The sequence below is a fragment of the Aquarana catesbeiana genome, linkage group LG01 (assembly GCF_042186555.1).
Source record: "Aquarana catesbeiana isolate 2022-GZ linkage group LG01, ASM4218655v1, whole genome shotgun sequence".
Taxonomy (NCBI): Eukaryota; Metazoa; Chordata; class Amphibia; order Anura; family Ranidae; genus Aquarana; species Aquarana catesbeiana.
This window is the reverse complement of record NC_133324.1, coordinates 406,241,861-406,263,002: the sequence shown is the minus strand read 5'-3', so window position 1 is coordinate 406,263,002 and position 21,142 is coordinate 406,241,861. Positions and strand designations below refer to the sequence as shown.

Sequence of the window (21,142 nt, the reverse complement as noted above, 5' to 3'; positions counted from 1 at the left end):
ACGGTTCCACCCAGGTGCAGATAAAAAAACGGATCACACTCCAGCAGAGCTCATAAAGCACGTCTGCTCAGTCCACCATCTTGGCCACGCCCCAAGGTAAGAAATGTTTAGGTAGTAGTATAGCCCCTCAACCCCCACTTATACTTAACTGGGCCCTCATTCGAACCAGCGATGTGCCCGTCTGCAGTGTCTCTGTCCCCTCACTTCCTGGTCTCACAGTCTTTGCTGAGGCAAAGACCCTGGAGAATAAAATGGTGTCTATTGCAATTTTTTATGTCACATGATAAAAAAGCAGAGGCCCTGGAGAATAAAATGGTGGCTAGTGCAATTTTTTTATGTCACACAATATTTGCGCAGCCATTTATCAAATTCATAGTTTCAGGAAAAATACACTTAAAGGGTAAGTTTACTTTTACAGAAAAATCTGTAAGGTGAACTTACACGGGACCACCACCTCGCCCCCGTCAGGAGGTACGTCCCCCTTCAGGAGGTACGTTTAGGAGCATTCTAATTGGTCAGCGCCGTCACATGGGCGGCGCAGACCAATCAAAAGCTGTGTAGCCCGTCCCTTCAGCAAGGAGGAAGAAGAGGAGAGAGCTGAGAGTTTTTCTAAGCGCCGGAGCCGTGAGGCAGCTATACCAGGGCTCAGAACTTTATTGCTATCAAAAGGGCTGAACAAGTCCCTTGTAATAGGTTTGGGCAGTCGCAGGTACTCTTAATGAGACATTAGGGGTCCAATATCTTCCCTGCAGCCATGATCCTGATATAACTGCTTGCTGTTGAGGCCGTATATATACACAGCCTCTGGGCAGCAAGCAGGTAAAGTGCTGCTCAGCAATTCGTCGTCTACCTGCCCCTCCAGCAATCAACCAATCAGGAAAAGCTTTGTATTCTTTCATAGCTTCCCGTGAATGGCTGAGCAGTACTCACTGTAACTTTGTTTTGTTCTGGGAGTGAGACAGGAAGTTCTCGTCCCACTGCTGGAACACAGTCCTGTATACTGTATGTAGCAGAGGCTACATGCAGTTAATGCAGCGCACCCAGCAAGTACACCTGTTAGTGCAGTCAATTTTTTGGGTCCGCTTTGCCCAAACAAATTATTTAGTCCCCTTTCACACTTATACAACTTGTCCCACGATTTTGGACTGCAAAATCACATGACAAGTCATTCTCCATGATTTTGAATGACTACCATTCATATTGGCACGACTTTAAGTCGTGCCGACTTCAAAGTAGTTCCTGCACTACTTTTTTTCTGAAGTCGGATCAAAGTCGGATTCCGTATTAACGGATCCAACTTTGGCATGCGACTTGTGCATAAAGGGGAACTCCACGCCAATTTTTTTAAAAAGAAAAAAAAATGCCCTCAACATGGGGGGGTGGGTGCTTTGGGGCAGGGGGGGCCCTGCAACCCCCCCCACCCCAAAGCACCTTGCCCCCATGTTGATGAGGACAAGGGGCCCCTTCCCGACAACCCTGGCCGTTGGTTGTCGGGGTCTGCTGGTGGGGGGCTTATGGGAATAAGGGGGCCCCCACATCCCGGCCCCCCACCCTATGTGAATGAGTATAGGGTACACCGTACCCCTACCCATTCACCTGGGGGAAAAAAGTGTCAATAAAAAAACACACTAGCAGGTTTTTAAAGTAATTTATTAGGCAGCTCCGGGGGTCTTCCGACTCGGGGGTCTTCCGACTTCTCTGCTCTCTTCTCCCGTTCTCCGGTGTCTTCTCCTGCTCTCCGGTGTCTTCTCCCGCTCTCCGATTCTTCTCCCGCTTTCTGGTGCCTTCTACCTTCTGCCGGGCTCCTCCGCTATCTTCTTCCTGCTCTTTTACTAGTGTTGGCCCGGTCTTCTCTGTCGTCTTCTTCCCTTCTCTTCTTCCCATGTTGACATGATGCTTTCTCCCGCTGTAATGCCGTGTGCGCAGTGCACAACGATTTATATAGGAATGGGGCGTGGTCACCAGGTGATGTGACCCCGCCCCCTTATGACGTCAGAGTCCCATCATGCCCGGGCTGTGACGTCATAAAGGGGTGGGGTCACCGGGTGGCATCACCCGGTGACCATGCCCCATGCCTATATAATTCGCTGCGCACACGGCATTACAGTGGGAGAGAGCGTCGTGTCAACATCAGAAGAAGAGAAGAGGGAAGAAGACGACGGAGAAGACTGGGCCAACACTAGTAAAAGAGCTGGAAGAAGATAGCGGAGGAGCCCGGCAGAAGGCATCGGGGAGCAGGAGAAGAATCTGAGAGCAAGAGAAGACACCGGAGAGCGGGAGAAGAGAGCGGAGAAGTCAGAAGAGACCCCCGAAGTCAGAAGAAGACCCCCGGAGCTGCCTAATAAATTACTTTAAAAACCTGTCTAGTGTGTTTTTTTTTATTGACACTTTTTTCCCCCAGGTGAATGGGTAGGGGTACGGACTGGATCGGATGCAGGCGGGTGTAAACCTGCCATAAGCTCGTAGGAGAGGGAGAAATGAGGTCCGTACGCTGTATGGACTTGGCCACCTGTGGGCATTTTTTAGGTCCGTTCGGCATACGGACTTGGCAGTGAAGGGGTTAAATGTTAGATTAAGGTAAATAAAAGCATTAACCAAACATCTTTTAGTAAAACAATTGGACATTATGAGCATTACTGATATACCAAGGGTTATTACAGTATATCTAAACCCAAAAACAAAAATGTAATATATTTCTGTTTACCAGTTCTTAAGTTTGGAAGCTGCATTAGTTATCTTTTTTAGTCTCTTTATTCACTTTATTTTCATTTGGTGATTCTGCCAGCAACACACTTCCTTTCCTATCCTAGAGTGACAATGCTGACCCATTGTATATGTGGAGGAGCACCATCAAGTATAATGCTAATCTGTGCAGAATTTCAGCTTGTGGAATAAAAGTAAAACCCCACCACCACCCCAGGTCTTATTTTTTGTAACCTTATACTGTAACATACCTTTTTTCCTGCAGTCTTCTAGCTGGTCCAATGATGTCACTGTCCCTTCTTTCTCTGCGGTGGTGAGGGGGATAAGTATTGTTACTGGACTGAGTGGCACTTGCATAATGATGTTTGAGTGCCGCTCAGTCCTTGAGTACTGTGGGCCCAGCCTGCGTGATGACTCAACCCCAAGGCTGGGTTTACAGGGAATGGGCAGAATTACGTAACTGTCAATCTGCCTGAAGTGGATTGATGGCACTGGATTTAGGAGGAAGCTTAGGATAGCATCGGGGAGGGTAAATATAGTTTGGGCTCCTTTTTTATTACATAATGGGGGGATTCAAAAACAAATATAAAATAAACTTGGCGTTCCACTTTAATGCAAATGTGTATTGCCGTTTATTATTATTACCAGAACAGTAAGTGATGGAACCCCAGATTCCAGTAAAAACCCGGCAGGGGTTCAGAACATCCCCTATCCCATTAGAAAAAAACTGGGCATATATTTCAAAGTGTAATTTCAGACTAAACCGTTTTTTTTTTTTTTTTTTGTTTGTTTTTTTTAACTGTACGGTTTGAAATGGTTAGAACCCCTCTCTTGTTATCTGATTTCTTTTTACTTTCTGTCCCAGTGACCTTGAGTGATGTGAGGTGAAATCTTCCTAACGGTAACTGAAAGCAACAAAAGTGTGCCAGAGCTTCTAAATCTTCAGAAAAACTTGACAGAGGTTTTAAACATTCACCATGGTGCTAAAAAATGTAAATACAAGTTCACATCGTAAAGTTGTAACCGCTTAAGAATCAAAGGCATTGTCAGCAAGATTAATATTTATTGCTATCAAAATGATTGCTCGCATTCATACAACTCTGAAACCAAATAATAATATGTACACATGTAGAAATTGATGTGCACACCAATTGAACATCTCTGTAACCTTTTTTATGACTTTTTGTACATAATTCGCAGCTGACTGAAAAACAATGTCTGTACTGATGGATGGGCAAATTTAACCAACACTGTTGCACAAGTAGGAAAATTGCATTTTGTTTCTCATAACAGAGTTTGTCATATATTGCTTTTTTCTTATGCAGTTGGAGAGACAGATCCTGATGCAGAATCAGATGCGGGAGAGGCAGATGGCCATGCAGATTGCCTGGAGTCGGGAATTTCTAAAATATTATGGGACTTTTTTAGGATTGGCAGCACTTGGATTGACAACAGGGTTTGTACATTTTAGATTACAATTAAACCAGCTGTGACAAACAGCTGTCATCCTTAAACATCAGTGTAGGTGATGCAAAACTTTACACAGCCAAACGTTCACAGCTGTCATATGCAAAAGGGATAGAAGAATTATCAAGGCTTATCAAGTAAATGTACTGGGACTTTAAATGAGACATATTGCTGCAAAAATTAGTGTATGGAGTAAATACTGTATTTATCGGTGTATAACACGCGCCGGCGTATAACACGCACCCTAAGTTTAGGAGGGAATTATAAGGAAAAAAACTTACATTTAAATGCCCATCAATGCAGCCTTGCACAGCGTCCATCTGCATGCTTGTCCAGGGTCATTTGCAGCCTTGGTGTCATTTGCAGCCTTGCAGTCATTTGCAGCCTTGGTGTCATTTGCAGCCTTATCAGTGTCCATTTGCAGCCTTGCAGCTTTGTCAGTGCCGATCTGCAGCCTTGTCTGTGTCCATTTGCAGCCTTGCCCAGGCTGCAGTTAAACTGCAGTGACTTGTCAGTGTCACTGCAGTTTGAAAATGGCACCGAAATACACAGAGCCGGTCCTCTGCTCTTCTCGGCGGCTCTCGGTCACTTTCGGCCACTTTTGGCTCCACTCGTAGTCCCGCCCGGGATGGGCGTGACTGTGAACGGGGCCGAGCGCCGCCCATATACAGATAGCCAAGTGTACTCGGCTAGATTCAGCTAGCTCCGCTCACAGTCACGCCCAGTCCCTGTGTCCATCATAGGGCGGGACTGGGCATGACTGTGAGCGGAGCTAGCCGAACCTAGCCGAGTACACTCGGCTATCTCTATATGGGCGGCGCTTGAGTGGAGCCGAAAGTGGCCGAGAAGAGCCGAGGACCGGCTCTCTGTATTTTGGCGCCGGCTGCGCCATTTTCAAATCGGCGGCCGGTGATCGCTCCGCTCACAGTCAGCGGGGAATCACAGGGGATCGGCGTATAACACGCACCCGCGATTTTCCCCTGATTTTAAGGGGAAAAAAGTGCGTGTTTTACGCCGATAAATACGGTATATGATAAAACCTTTATTGTATCCAAGGCAATTCCGTGGTCTAGAAATGCATAATAATGTTTTCAAAACATAAACAAAATCATATACAAAGGCTGACATATTGGTAAAAATATACCATGAACACATACACTGTATACAATGATGATACATAATTATACATATACATAGATGAGTACATGCTGTATAAAAGCCGAACTGTCTTGGCATCACATGAATAGAAAAACTCTGCGCTCTAGGTGTTCATGGCATATTTTTACCAATATGTCAGCCTTTGTATATGGTTTTGTTTATGTTTTGAAAACATCATGCATTTCTAGACCACGGAATTGCCTTTGATTCAACAAAGGTTTTATCATATATTTACTCCATAAACTCATATTTGCAACAATAAGCCTCATTTAAAGTCTCATTCTTTTCTTTTGTTTCTACTTCATATAGCCAGGGATGGGGGCCTTTTTCTGTAGACAGGTCAGGTCACATGTTTCTCTTTATATCAAGTAAATGTACTTAGCTTGCATTCCTACCTGAGCAGAGCATATTCCTGGTGATTTCAAAGTATTTTTATAGGCATATTACAGCCATTTTACAAGCAAATTTACAGCTATTTTGAGGGGTTCCCATTTTACCTATTGTATTGTTTTATTTTATATTACAGAAAATGCAACAGAAAGAGTGGGAAATCCCAAGGTGGGCATGAACATTCAAGGTTATGCAGGAACACAGCCAGGGAAAGGCAAGGGGATATTGTTAGAGGGTATTTTAAAATATAGCAGATGACTCAGATTAGAAATTTCTATCTACAACTGGAATTCTACAAAAAATAAACAAATTTTGGGGAGGAAGGCCCTTTTAACAATAAACAAATGTGATCCATATCAACTATAGAGGAACAGAGATGTGTCACCACTCCAAAGCACATTCTGGGCTTCTCTGAGCCTCGGGTGCCAGTCAAAAAGAGACCCACCACACTTATGAAGTTATTTGGGAAATGAGCAGCCACACTCCGATGACATCAGGTCTTTCATTCAACGTTCTTGAAACTGGACATTTAACTCTGCAGCCCTGCCTGGGACTACCCGACTTTAATATGTTTTACCCACACAGGGGCTTTATCACAGAGATGGGGGAAGCAGTGAGAGAAAGCTTATTTATATGTATACAGTCATTTCAGTTGGGTATTAAATGGATACAAGCAGCGCATATATCAAAACTACGAAAAACCGCAGCATGGAATCCATACTGCTAATACATAAACAGCAACTTAAAGCAGAGTTCCGCCGAAAAAAAAAAAATTAAAAGTCAGCAGATACAAAAAGTGTAGCTGCTGACTTTTAATAATCAGACACTCACTTGTCCGACGGTCCAGCTATGCTGGCGTACGAATCCTCGCTCCTCTCCCCCCTCCTCTCCATGGCGCCAACATTCTTACTGGGGGAAGTGGGAGCTGGACATTCTTACTTCTTACGAGGAAGTGGGAGCTGGATGCGTCTAAAAAGAAGGTATCCGCTCCTCCCCCCACCAATTCCCCCCCCCCCCCAAAAAAATGACATGGCAAATGTGGCATGTCAGGGGGTCATTGTCACTTAAAGCGGAAGTTCCATTTTTGGGTGGAACTCCGCTTTAAGCATAAAATGCAATGCGAGTCCTATTAGTGTTAAAATATTTAATCAGTAACAAAATACTTCCTAAAGTCATATTTATTGAAAATATTTTTTAAAAAAAAGTAAAAAAATATATATATATATAACTACTGATAACTTGTTTCTCCGAGAAAAGTAGATAAGAGCAAATTGTATATTCTACATCTGACATTGAAAATGTTCCAAGTTATATAAAAACAGGAAGCTAAGAGCTGAATGATACAACAAGGGAAAATGGAGGCAAGAGAGAAAAAACAGGGGTGAGGGGGAGAAGAGAGGAAGCAAAAAGAAAGTAAGGGGAGAGAAGTCGGAAGAAACAGGTAACAAGGGAAAAGAGAGAAAGAAACGAAAAAGTGGGAAAAAAGAAGGTAAAAATAGGAGAGAAAAACAGAAAATATGCACAATGTATATACAGTATGTCATATTCAAAACGCATACCTTTATGGTTTATAGTGTCTAAATTATAATTTCAACATACTTCTAGTTAACAAAGGGAAGTAGTTTTCTTCTGTAATGGGGTTGTCAATTCTATCTATAATCTGAATCTTGAGAGAATAATGTTAGAGAGATCTAATATTCTCTAAAGCAGTTGGGCAACCATCCTGTCATTCTACCAACACACTGTTTGAGCAAGGTTGCTCAAGAGATTATGTCAGCAATGGGGGTTATTTACTAAAGGCAAATCCACTTTGCACTGCAAGTGCACTTGGAAGTGCAGTCGCTGTAGATCTGAGGGGGACATGCAAGAAAAATTAAAAAACAGTATTTTTGCTTGCACATGATTAGATGATAAAATCAGCAGAGCTTCCCCTTCTTTCCTCAGATCTACAGCGATTGCACTTCCAAATGCACTTTCAGTGCACTTTCAAATGCACTTGCAGTGGATTTGCCTTTAGTAAATCAACCCCAATGTGTGACAACTTTTGTGTTGCACACCATAGTTTACATAATCTCTTGTGCAACCTTTCTCAGTGTGTCGGTAGAATGACAGGATGGTTGTGCAACTGCTTTAGAGACCATCTTTCCAATATAAGGACCAAAAAAAATACCAATGTAGCACACCATTTCATCACAAGTTCTCTCAAGATTCAAATTATAGAAAGAATTGACAACCCCATGTGTAATCTTGAATGAGCAACCACTGGCAAATGATTCTAAGCAATTCAAATGGTGGAACTTTGTAAAGTATGGTATAAGACAATTTGAACATCAAGGAGACCCACACCTGAATGTACTCACCCTGTCCAGCTATTTGCGTTGGTTTTCATTGGATTAAAACATACTAGGAAATATTATACTACTATTTGTAGATGCTTTTTTGGTCACAAAACAAATATTTGTTTTATCTTCACATCACTTTGTAAAATGAGTAAATACTCAAAAATTGGGAATATGGTTGTATCTCCTTATTACCTCTAATTACATTTTTCAGAAGATCCTTCCATGGGTTTTCCTAGCAGACTTGTATGCCATTATTATAATGGACTGACCATACCCCTGCTCAAGGAATATGACCCACATCTCTATTACTTCTAGTGATGAGAAGTTGTGCTGAGCCTTAATAAATTGGACTTCAGGGTATGGCTTTTTTAAAGAGGTTGTAAACCTCCCTGTATTATTTGTACCTCTAGGTAAGCCTAGAATAAGGCTTACCTAGAGGTACTATAAATATCTCCTAAACGTGCGCTATTTAGGAGATATTTTCTGTATACTGTGCTGATGATGTAATCGTGCATGCGCTCTCAAGGAACAGCCACTCGTGCCGTTTCTTCAGAAGTCAGTGCCGTGACCGGCGGCTCCTGCACTTGTGCGGGAGTGACGTCACACGGCTCTGGCCAGTCACACAGTCGGAGTCTGCAGCCCCTGGGAGGAAGACAGGTAAAGATGGATGCGGCCTCCAGCGGGGACAACATGGGCTTTGTTTGCAGATAAGTGTCACATAATGTGCTAGTATGCGCTGCATACTAGCACATTATGCCTTTACTTTGCAGGTAAGCAAAAGGAGAAAAAAAACTACAGAGTTTACTTCCTCTTTAACACAGTCCAGATGACCGCAGTTGGCATGAAGAAGAGAATTTCTCAATTATGATAGGCCTGTACATAGATCATCTTATGATGGCAAAATAAAAAAAAAAATCTATCACTGGCATCTTGATGTGCAGTGAAAATCAGGTCATGAATATATTGGGAGAAGTTAATCTGATCCTTGTAGGAGTTAGTATCTCCAAAGGCATAGCACTTTTCCCACTAATCCAAAAACAGGATGTTGTGAGTGGGTGGCAACTTGCTGCCCATCAAAGTGCCACTCCTTTGGAGATAGCAACCCCCGTCAAATAAAAAACAACACCACCACAGTGAGTCTTCTGTTGATACAGTTATTTTCTGTTTGACAGGAGTTACTATCTCCAAAGACCTAGCGCTTGAGTGTGTTCCAAGTTTGTGCCCCCCTGTTTGTGAATTGGTGGAAAATGTGCAACATCTTTGAAGATATTAACCCCAAAAGAGATAACATTAAGTTATTTACTTGATATATTGGTGACCTGATTTTCATTGTACATCAAGAGATGCCAGTGATGGACTTTTTGGTTTGTTTAAGTAATAATGGATATACTAATCCTAGATTTACTTGTGAGAAACACAGGATCTACATTAAATATCTATATTCAACTTACATGTTCCGACCATTGTAAGCCCATTTCAAGGAATTTGCTTTTTCATGTTGGCTCATTTTAAAAAAGCTGTAGCTAAGGGCCAATTTATTAGGGCTTGGTGCAGCTGCTCATCACTAGAGAGTTTTGAGCTAGAGGTATGGAAATGAGCAGATTCCTTGAGCAGGAATATGATCATTCCGCTTTTAAGGCATATGATTCTACTAAATACAGGGGGGAATCTTCTAGAAGTTCACCTAGAGGTAACTGGGTACAAAAAGAGTAATATACAATCAGTTTCTTTTAAACTCGGCATAGCGCAGAGTTTAATGAGGTTAAAAAAACTTGTATTACCTATTTTACAAAATGATTTAAGGTTAAAAGAAGATATTGCCTTTAGGAGTTTTGTGTTGTGGCAAAAATGCATCTACAATTGGTAATGTTACCCTCCAGCCTGTTTTAATCCAATTAAAACCAACGCACATGGCTCGACAAACTAGGTATGTTCGGGTGAGGATCATCACAAGTTCAAAACTGAATTTCCTGCAATACACATTGTAAAAGAAATGACAACTCCATCAGGGTAGGTGTTTTTTTTCTCCATGCTAAATAGAGAAGTATAATGGATCTTTGTTTAGACTTGAGAATATTTAGACAAAAAAGAATTTCCAATGGGATATTAGTTACCCATTAATACGAATGACTTGTGCTGAAATTAAATTAATTTCTGTTTTTTTTCTCTTACTTTTTTTCCTGTTCCTTTTTTCCTTATTTTTTCTTTCTTTCTTGGTAGAATTAAGGTTCCTATTGTTCTACAGCTTCTCTGTCATGAATCCATACTATATTAGAATAATATATTCAACTCCATCATCACTCTTAACCACTTCAGCCCCGGAAGATTTTACCCCCTTCCTGATCAGAGCACTTTTTACAGTTTGGGACTGCGTTGCTTTAACTGGTAATTGCACAGCCATGCAATGCTGTACCCAAACAATATTTGGGTTCTTTTTTTCCCACAAATAGTGCTTTCTTTTGGTGCTATTTGATCGCCTCTGCTGTTTTTATTTCTTGTGCTATACACCAAAAAAAGAGCGATAATTTTGAAAAAACAATATTTTTTACTTTTTGCTATAATATCCCCAAAAATGTTTTTTAAAGAAACAAATTTCTTCATCAGTTTAGGCCAATATTTATTCTTCTACAAAAAAAAAAAAAGAAATCGCAATAAGCATATATCGATTGGTTTGCTCAAATGTTATAGTGTCTACAAACTATGGGAAAGATTTATGGCATTTTTATTTTTATCTTTATTAGTAATGGTGGCGATCTGCGATTTTTAACGGTATTGTGACATTGCGGCAGACAGATTGGACACTTTTGACACATTTTTGGGACCATTGATATTTATACAGCGATCAGTGCTATAAAAATGCGCTGATTACTTTGTAAATGACACTGGTAGGGAAGGGATTAACACTATGTGGCAATCAAGGGGTTAAATGTGTGTTCCCTCGCTGTATTCTAACTGTATGGGGATAGGACTGAGTAGGAGAGGAGACATTTCGTTGTTCCTACTTACTAGGAACAAACAACATGTCTCCTCTCCTCTGACAGCACAGGGATTTATGTGTTTACACACACAAATCCCTGTACTGGCGCTCGTGCACGCGATCGCACGTGGCCGGCAGCGATCGCGACCGCTGGCCATGCGCATCGGGTCTCCCCCCCCCCACACACACACAAACACATATATATATTCTATTTGTGTTGCATTGTCTGGATACACATATGCAGTTGGTGAAAAATGTGCTACAAAGGCATTAAAAAATTAAAAAGACACAGATAAGAATTATGTTATTAAAGATCAAGGCACAGACCAATTTTTGCACTTTAGGTATGTGGTGTTAGGGCGGTTTCTCACTTAAACACTGCTGTAACATGTGTTAAAACAAGTGTTGTAATGCACAATACTGCAAAGCAAACTAATGTCCAAGTGTTTGAGTGTTGCAGTTACACTTCTATTGAGATCAGACTGCTTACTGCCCTGGGCTGTTTAGCAGTTTCCAGATAATTTGCCCTCAGTGTATACCCTGGGGACTACACCTGGACCCCATTGTGTGGGGCTGGCCTATAATGTTTGTTTCGGGAATTGGGTGTTATTCACTTTACTGTGGTAAACCCTGCCTTTTCTCAGTGTGAGCAATTTAAAATTGGGTGTTGTAATCCTCTTATCCAGACTTAGTCTATGGAGCATGAAGTAACTGTGTCATACCTCCCGGATGATGCCTTCCCACCCACCTTTTCCACAGAGAACACACTCAGCATATTGCTGCACTCTTGCTGCCATCTTCTACAGCATGGGTGCTCAACCTGTGGCCCCCCAGCTGTTGTGGAACTACAAGTCCCATCATGCCTCTGCCTTTGGGAGTCATGTTAGTAACTGTCAGCAGCTTGCAATGCCTCACGGGATTTGTAGTTCCGCAACAGCTGGAGGGCCACAAGTTGAGCACCCATGTTCTACAGAGACATACACATGAACATGTTTAATGCTTGGGTTATAGCGGCTCCTATATCTGGACTCACAAAACCACATCTATTCCAACCTCCATTCTATGGGTACCCCACTGGGAATAACCTCACTTAACATTGGTGGATTACAGTTGGAAGGAAGCTGGGACAAAGGGAAGAATAGCATGTGTTCCACAGGAGGCCTACAGGAAACTCAAACCACCGCTCAGGGTAATAGCTGTTCCCTTGGCCAAACGCAATGTCTTATTATGACAACGCTCTTATTATCTGGCTCTGGCTGCCTCTCAAGCATGCACAATGCAGCAGTGCCTGACAAAAACTGATTTCTCTGCCACTGTGTGTGAATTTTTTTTTTTTATTCACTTTGAGAACCGGCCCAATCCTGAAGGGATTTTAATTCCTTCTAAGAATTTTACTGAAATGTATCCTACGTGATAAGAATTTAAGAAATAGACTGTTCCTTTGATGAATACTGCTATTTCAGTTCTCAATAAACACCTTTCAGTTGCTAATGAGAATGTTTCCTCTTTTAAGGATTCTGTTGGTGAGTGTCGCTTAGCCTTGTTTTAACATCAGAGGTATGGCTTTTTAGCCGCAATTCTTCCATGTAGACCACTTCTGGCCAGACTTCTCCAAACAGTAGATGAGTGTACCTGGATCTCACTGGTTTCCTCCAGTTCTGTGCTTATGGCACACTGCTGGACACTTTCCGATGTAAGGAAAGTAAACATGATGTGTCTTTCATCTGCTGCATTGTTTCCTCGGCCAACTACTGCATCTACAGCAACCCATGTTGTCCGTTTCTTTGTGCTTCTTCAAAAGAGCTTGAACAGCACATCTTGAAACCCCAGTCTGCTTTGAAATCTTCACCTGAGAGAGATCTTGCTGATGTAGTATAACGTCCCTGTGTCTTGTTGCTGTGTTCAGTCTTGCCATGGTGTATGGCCTGTGACATGAAACTGTCTTCCACAACCTCACCTTAGTAGCAGAGTTTGGCTGTTCCTCACATAGTTTTAAGCATCCTGCACAGCTGTTTGTTTCAGTTAATGACTGTGTTTCAACTTACATATATCATTCTCATATGCATGATATATATCATTAGCACCTGCTTGGTATAATTGGTTAATCATACACATCACTCTAATCCTACAAAATCTTTGACTTTGTGCAAGTGTACAAGGTGTGCAAGTGTAAGAATTGATGCTGATTTGAAGCCAGGGTAGTCACACCAATGTTGATTTAATTTAGATTTTTCTTCTGTTCATTTACTTCGCATTTTATAATCTGATAAAAATAAACAAAATATATATTTTTGAAAGCATTCTTGCTTTACAGTGTGTCTTTACACCTGCCTAAAACTTTTGCACAGTACTATGACCGCTCCTAGTACCTGGTCTTCTGTTCCCCTTTTCTCTTGTCCCTGCCTTGGTTATTTATGTGTGTTTCCTTTGCTTGTGTGTGTATATATATTAGTTAGATAATTAGGTGTTTTGGGGTTTGATGTGTTTCATTACTTGTTTATGGTTGACTCAGCCTTTTTCTTTGAGCAATACTCAGCTTGTCCTCAACAGGTACTTGTGGAATGTATTGATTCAGTGCAGTCGCTGGTCGGACAATCGGTGTGCAAATCTGATTTTGTGCAATCATCATTGCAGGCCTGGTCAAGTTTGTTGCACTCAGCCTCTGTCAGCTCCCAACTACCCATTTCTATGGCTCGATACCAGCCTGCTGAGATGTCTTCCTCTCCTTCACCCACAGCACCACAGTTGCCACCCAATATGCCCTGCTACCAATTAATTACCAGTACTCTGTTTCCTCCTTCTGCACCTACCCTGCCTTTAACCCTTCTGCTTCTTCTCGGCTGCCTCCCACAGTTCCACTAACTCTCTTCTGAACAACTATTTCCTCTGTTTTACCATCCTTCCGCTCTTCGCTTCCATCAGCTGCCCCCACTACCTACAGCCCTATATCCACATACAAAGCTTCAGTGGCTAAACCCAAAAAGAAACAGAAGTTCTTCCCAACCCATACCATCCAGCCATTATCCAATCCTGCCTCCACACCACCCCATCTGCTCCAGTCTGATGTTCCAGTGCCGCTTTCCGGCTTGCTGTTCCGGTGCCCACTGTCCAGCCTGTTGTTTCAGTGCCCGCTGTCCAGTCTGATGTTCCAGTGCCCGCTGTCCAGCCTGATTTGGTGCCCGCTGGCCAGCCTGATATTCCGGTGCCTGCTGTTCAGTCTGATGTTCCAGTGCCCGATGTCCAGCCTGTTGTGCCAGTGCCCGCTGTCCAGCGTGTTGTGCCAGTGCCTCTGCCCGCTGTCCAGTCTGATGTTCCAATGCCCGCTGTCCAGCCTGTTGATTTGGTGCGCGCTGCCCAGCCCGATGTTCCAGTGCCCGCTGTTCAGTCCGATATTCTAGTGCCACAGTCCAGTCTGATGATTTTTCCAGTCTGATGTCCCGGTCCCCTCTTTCCAATCTGATGTCCCGATGCCCCCTTTCCAGCCTGATCTAGTGCCTGCTGTCCAGTCTGACGTCCCAGTGCCCGCTTTCCAGTCTGATGTTTCGGTGCCTGCTGTCCAGCCTGTTGTTCCGTGTTCTGCTTGATGATCCGATGCCTGATGATCTGCTTAGTGATCCCGTACCTGATACCCAGCCTGACGATCCAGTTCCTGTTGGTTCTATTCCTGATACCCTGTCTGATGGTCCCATTTCTGATACCTGGCCTGATGTGCCTCTGCCTGCTGCCCAGCTTGATATGCCTCTGCCCAGTTTGATGTGCCGCTGCCCAACTTGATGTGCCTCTGCCCGCTGCCCAGCTTGATGTGCCCTCTTAGATTGTAAGCTCTAAGGAGCAGGGCCCTCTGATTCCTACTGTAGCAAAGTGTATTGTATTTGTACTGTCTACCCTCAAGTTGTAAAGCGCTACGTAAACTGTTGGCGCTATATAAATCCTGTATAATAATAATAATAATAATGTGCCTCTGACCGCTGACCAGCTTGATGTGCCTCTGCCCGCTGCCCGGCTTGATGTGCCTCTGCCCGCTGCCCAGCTTGATATGCCTCTGCCCGCTGCCCAGCTTGATGTGCCTCTGCCCGCTGCTCAGCTTGATATGCCTCTGCCCACTGCCCAGTTTGTGCCGCTGGCTGGCTTAATGTGCCTCTGCCCAGCCTGATGACCCGGAGCCTGCTGCCCACTGCCCAGCTTGATGTGCTACTGCCCAGCTTGATGTGCCACTGCTCAGCTTGATGTGCCCCTGCCCGCTGCCCAGCCTGATGACTCAAAGCGCGCTGCCCAGCTAGATGACCCGGAGCCCGCTTGCCCAGCCAGATGACCTGGAGCCCGCTTGCCCGGCCAGATGACCTGGAGCCCGCTTGCCCAGCCAGATGACCCGGAGCCCGCTTGCCCAGCCAGATGACCTGGAGCCCGCTTGCCCAGCCAGACGACCCGGAGCCCTCTTGCCCAGCCAGACGACCCGGAGCCCACTTGCCCAGCCAGACGACCCAGAGCCCGCTTGCCCAGCCAGACGACCCGGAGCCCGCTTGCCCAGCCAGACGACCCGGAGCCCGCTTGCCCAGCCAGACGACCCGGAGCCTGCTTGCCCAGCCAGACGACCCGGAGCCCGCTTGCCCAGCCACATGACCCAGACCCCACTTGCCCAGCCAGATAACCCGGAGCCCCCTGCCCAGCCAGATGACCCGGTGCCTGCTAAACCGGTTGCTGATGCCCAGCTTGCCACTGATGCTTCCCGGCCAGATGCCCAGCTTGCCGCTGTTTCTCTCCTGCTTGACGCCCAGCCTGACTTTAATCCCCCTGTGTGGTCTGCCTCCGATGGGTTCATGCCTGTAGCCCTGCTAATTGTCGTTTCCGGATCCAAACTTTCTGACCCTGGTGGTGGGGTGCGTGTCCTGTTTTCAGACTCGGGTGGCACGTCTCCCAGTGAATTAAAGAACTCTGGCCTAAGAAGTGCAAAGAAGTCGCCCCAATAGGGAAACTTTTCAGGGTTTTTTCGCACCCACTTGGACTGTCAAGCCAAGGGCTGAATGGAGCGTCCGGAGGCCACTCCTTAAGGGGGGAGGAACTGTCAGGAACGGTGTCAATACTCGGTTCACCTGCTGGTGGCACTGTTACATTCAGCACCAAGGCTGCTGAATTGGCTTGATGTGCCCCTGCCCGCTGCCCAGCCTGATGACCCAAAGCCCACTGCCCAGCTAGATGACCTGGAGCCCGCTGCCCAGCCAGATGACCTGGAGGACGCTTGCCCAGCCAGATGACCCGGAGCCCGCTTGCCCAGCCAGATGACCTGGAGCCCGCTTGCCCAGCCAGACGACCCGGACCCTGCTTGCCCAGCCAGACAACCCCAAGCCCGCTTGCCCAGCCAGACGACCCGGAGCCCGCTTGCCCAGCCAGACGACCCGGAGCCCGCTTGCCCAGCCAGACGACCCGGAGCCCGCTTGCCCAGCCAGACGACCCGGAGCCCGCTTGCCCAGCCAGACGACCCGGAGCCCGCTTGCCCAGCCACATGACCCAGACCCCACTTGCCCAGCCAGATAACCCGGCGCCCCCTGCCCAGTGAGATGACCCGGTGCCCTTTGCCCAGCCTGCTGACATGGTGCCTGCTAAACCGGTTGCTGATGCCCAGCTTACCACTGATGCTTCCCGGCCAGATGCCCAGCTTGCCGCTGTTTTTCTTCTACTTGACGCCCAGCCTGACTTTAATGCCCCTGAGGGAGGTCCTTGATGACGCCCTGAGGGAGGGCAAAATGCATTGACATATTTTCCTGGTTTGACGTCACTTCCAGTCTGTGGAACGCACGCTATGAACGGCTGCTTCCTGTATCTACAGCTGTATATCCATGTCTGTTTTTAACCGTCTTTTTGTAAGTACCGATCCCTATGCGCATTAAATCAACTTTTATAACAGTACTTCACTATTAGTCCATCCTCTTTTCATTTCTGGGTGCCTGTATATCCTGTTGAGACCCTCCTATTGGAATCTATCATCGATCCACCATATGATGTTTTGACACCAATCTACGTGTGTGGGATACCATTTACAAGCCTGAAGTGACCCCTGGATTGCAAAGCTGGGGGTCGTCCTGTTTTGGTGAGTGGGGATGCAAAAGGGGGTGTCGCTGTACTCCTGCAAGTTTGTGATGCATTTTTTGCACCTACTTCATTGTGGACTAACACTTCAGTTGCATTTATTTATATTTTTTATTTTTATTTGGACTTTTTTGTTGATTTCACTTATATTGTGTGTTGCGAGCGCTGTATTTTTTTAACCAGGTGTTGCTTTTCAGGCTAAAGGTGCTTAGCAGGATTGTTGCATAGGGGTTGGGTGAGCCCTATTAAAGGGTCTCCCTTCTGAGGTGTGTTAATACTACACCCAGGTACTCCCTTTTTGTGGCTAGTAAATGTCTTAAAAAAAGAGGAGTGGGACTAACACTACAGGGAAGGGCACACCTATGTCATCAGAAGTTCCTGATGAACCTAGTTGTATCCCTAGTGTTGTATTACCTGAAGGAGTTGTATGCCCAGAGGCTTCCGGGCAATCTGAGCTGCTGCGCCTATCTAGGATTGTGCCTACAGTCAACACTGCTGTTTCACCCTTTATCACTAAGGATGAACTGTCCTTAGCCCTACCTGGGTTAGAGCACAAGATTGCTGGCATGATTGCCTCCATCCCGCAGGGTGGCAAGAAGCATGACAGATCCCCCTCCCTGGAGCCTCCTAGTCTGGAGCAGGAATGGGTTGAGGATGGGGAAGAGCTTAAAGCTCAGGATTCTGTGGATGGCCTAGCGGATGAGTCTGCTTCCGACCAATCTGGACAAGAAGATATCCAGTTGGTGTCTGCCTCTCAATCACAGAGGCTTTTGATCCTGACTCTTACAGAAATGGTTCGTTCTGCCTTTAAGTTGTCTCTTGCAGAGGTTACTGAGCCTCCCTGATCCTCTTTGGGATCCCTGAGGCCTCTTCAGGCCACACAGGCTTTCCCCTTACACCCTTTCTTGGAACAGGCGGTGTATGCTGATTGGGAATATCCTGACAGGATTTTTGTTCCTCCCTTAGAGGTTTTCCCTTTTATATCCTATGGATAAAAAGTTTGTTAAGAAGGGGAGCATGCCAGCTGTAGATGCAGCAGTCTCTTCCTTAAACAAGAACTTGACTTGTCTGGTAGATAACGCACAGGGCTTGAAAGACCCTGTTGACAAGAAATTGGAGTCATTATTAAAGGCTTCCTTTTCTTTGGCCAGTTCAGCTATTCAGCCAGCTGTTGCAGCAATTGGTATCTGCCAGTCCGTAAAGGACTGGCAGATACCTGACAGGCCTAACCAGGAGGATGATCTGTCTGAAAATCAGGCAGATATTCCTCGAGAGCTGTGTTTTGCTGTTCACGCCTTAAAGGATTCATTACAACAGGTTTCTCGTTTGGCTCTCTTGTCTGTACATATGCGCAGACTTTTGTGGCTTAAGAACTGGTCAGCTGAGCTTCCTTGTAAGAAGTTATTGGCAGGTTTCCCCTTTCATGGGAAACATTTATTTGGTGATCATTTGGACAAATATATCCTAAAGATTTCCGGAGGGAAGAGTTCTCTACTTCCTGTGAAGAAAAGCACCAGGCCTCCCTCGGGGCAAGCCGCAAGGCCAGAAAAAGCCCTGGGTCCAAAATTCTTCTAAACCCAGCACCAAGCCTTCCTTTTGAGGGGACTCCCCCACTCCATTGGGTGGGGGGAAGGCTGCTGCACTGTGCGGACATTTGGGGAAAAATAGTTCAGAACGAGTGGGTCACCTCAACTATATCCCGCGGTTACAAGCTGGAGTTGCGGGGGGTTCCCCCTCACAGGTTTTTAAGATCCAGCGTTCTCTCGGATCCTCCAAAAAGAGACTTATTGCTTCAGGCACTACATCTATTGCATCAAGGAGTGATTGTAGAGGTTCCTTTACCTGAAAGGGGCACAGGGTTTTACTCTAACCTATGTACGGTTCAAAAACCAAATTGGGACACAAGGCCCATTTTGTACCTAAGATCCCTGAACCAGTATCTACTGATCCAGTCCTTTCAGATGGAGTTTATCCCCTCAGTATTAGCCTCACTCCAGATGGGAGGCTAGAAAGTCTCCCTCGATATAAAGGACGCTTATTTCCTGCGATTTGCAGTAGAGTAATGTAATTTTCAGTTTGTAGCTCTACCCTTCGGGCTTGCTACAGCTCCCCGGTTGTTCACAAAGGTCCTAGCACCAGTACTGGGTCTTTTAAGGGCCCAAGGGATTGTGGTGCTCGGGTATCTGGACGACCTCCTGCTCAGAGATCACTCACTACAGGCTCTAGAACAGAGCATAACATGCACAGTGCTGTATTTGGAAAGCTTAGGCTGGATCATAATAACTGAAAAGTCAACCTTGAGACCAGTTCAAAGTCTAAAGTATTTAGGTCTGATCCTAGATATGGTCCAAGCAAGAGTATTCTTGCCACCCGCAAGGATCTGTGCCTTGAAAGATCAGGTACGTCAGATAAGGGGCACCAGACAACCCTCAATTCGGCTCTGTATGGGTCTTCTAGGGAGGATGGTATCCTTCTTCGAGGGGGTGCCCTATGACCAGTTCCATTCCAGGCCTCTACAACAAGACATCTTGTTGGCTTGGAACCGGAGAGGACAAGCCCTGGATTATCCAATGTTCTTATCTCCTCTGGCACGCTTAAGCCTAAACTGGTGGTTGCAGGATCAGAACCTCTCCCGGTAACTTGGAGAGTACTGAATACAGATGCCAGTCTCTCAGGCTGGGGAACGACCCTAGAAGGGCTCACAGCTCAGGGGAAATGGTCAAGGACAGAACGGATCCTGCCCATCAGTGTCCTGGAATTACAGGTAGTACGTCTAGCCTTGCGGTCCTGGACAGCGGAGCTTCAGGACTGCACTATCAGGGTTCAGTCTGACAAACCCACTGTAGTGGCCTATATAAACCACAAAGGCTGTACCAGGATTCGTTCAGCTCTGAAGGAGGTGAACCAAATACTAGCCTGGGCAGAGGGACATGTGGCGATTCTATCGGCAGTCCATATCCTGGGAAGAGAGAACTGGAAGGCAGATTATCTCAGCCTCCAGCAGATCTGCCCGGGGGATTGGTCCCTACACCCAGGGGTTTTCCAGGAAATTTGCCAATGTTGGGGATGGCCAGAGGTCGACCTACTGGCATCCAGGTTCAACAACAAGCTACAGCAGTTTGTGTCCAGAACAAGAGATCCTCTGGCAATCGGAGCAGAAGCTCTGGTAGTTCCATGAAGCCAGTACTCCCTGGTTTATGCTTTCCCTCTGATCCCTTTCCTTCCGCATTTTTTGCGCAGGATTCGGAGAGAGGGAGTTCCAGTCATTCTGGTGGCACCAGCCTGGCCCAGAAGGCCCTGGTTTCCGGAGATTGTGAGACTGACAAAAGACTGGCCATGGACGCTTCCACGTCGCCCTGATCTACTGTCTCAAGGTCCTATATTCCACCCCAATTTACAGTCTCTAAATTTGATGGTATGGCTATTGAAGCCAGAGTGTTTAAGGACTGTGGCATCTCGGGACCAGTGGTGTCTACCCTAGTGAATGCTAGAAAAGCTGTCACTAGGAAGATCAATCATAAGGTCTGGAAGACTTATATCGCATGGTGTGAAGCAAAAAAATGGTATCCTCAGAAATACGTGATTGGGAGAATTCTCTCTTTTCTGCAGTCAGCTGTGGAAATCAAATTGGCTTTGAGTACAATCAGAGGTCAAGTTTCGGCCCTATCAGTATTCTTACAAAGGCCTTTAACCTCCCATTCACTGATCCGAACCTTTATGCAGGGGGCAACTCACTTGCTTCCCCCCATTAGGTCACTTATGTGTCCTTGGGACTTGAGCTTGGTGCTCTCTGTGTTACAGAAACAACAATTCGAGTCTATCAAGGAAATTCCATTAGACTTGCTTTCATGCAAGCTTGCCTTCCTGAGGGCCATTACCTCGGCTAGAAGGATGTCAGAGTTGGCGGCCCTTTGGTGCAGGGAACCATACTTGATCCTTTACCATGGCAGGGTCGTGTTACAACCTGTTCCATCCTTTTTGCCAAAAGTAGTGTAACCTTTCATTTAAATCAGGACATTAT

General features: G+C 45.5%; 1 protein-coding gene across 1 annotated transcript in view; it reads left to right on the top strand.

The window, feature by feature from the left end:
- The window catches only part of PLGRKT (plasminogen receptor with a C-terminal lysine), a 120,863-nt gene that overhangs the window by 65,661 nt on the left and 34,060 nt on the right, over nucleotides 1-21,142 (top strand). Inside the window, exon 3 of the mRNA XM_073635043.1 lies at nucleotides 4,029-4,159. Within this exon, the coding sequence (XP_073491144.1) occupies nucleotides 4,029-4,159 (131 nt within the window). The remainder of the gene's footprint in view (nucleotides 1-4,028; nucleotides 4,160-21,142) is intronic.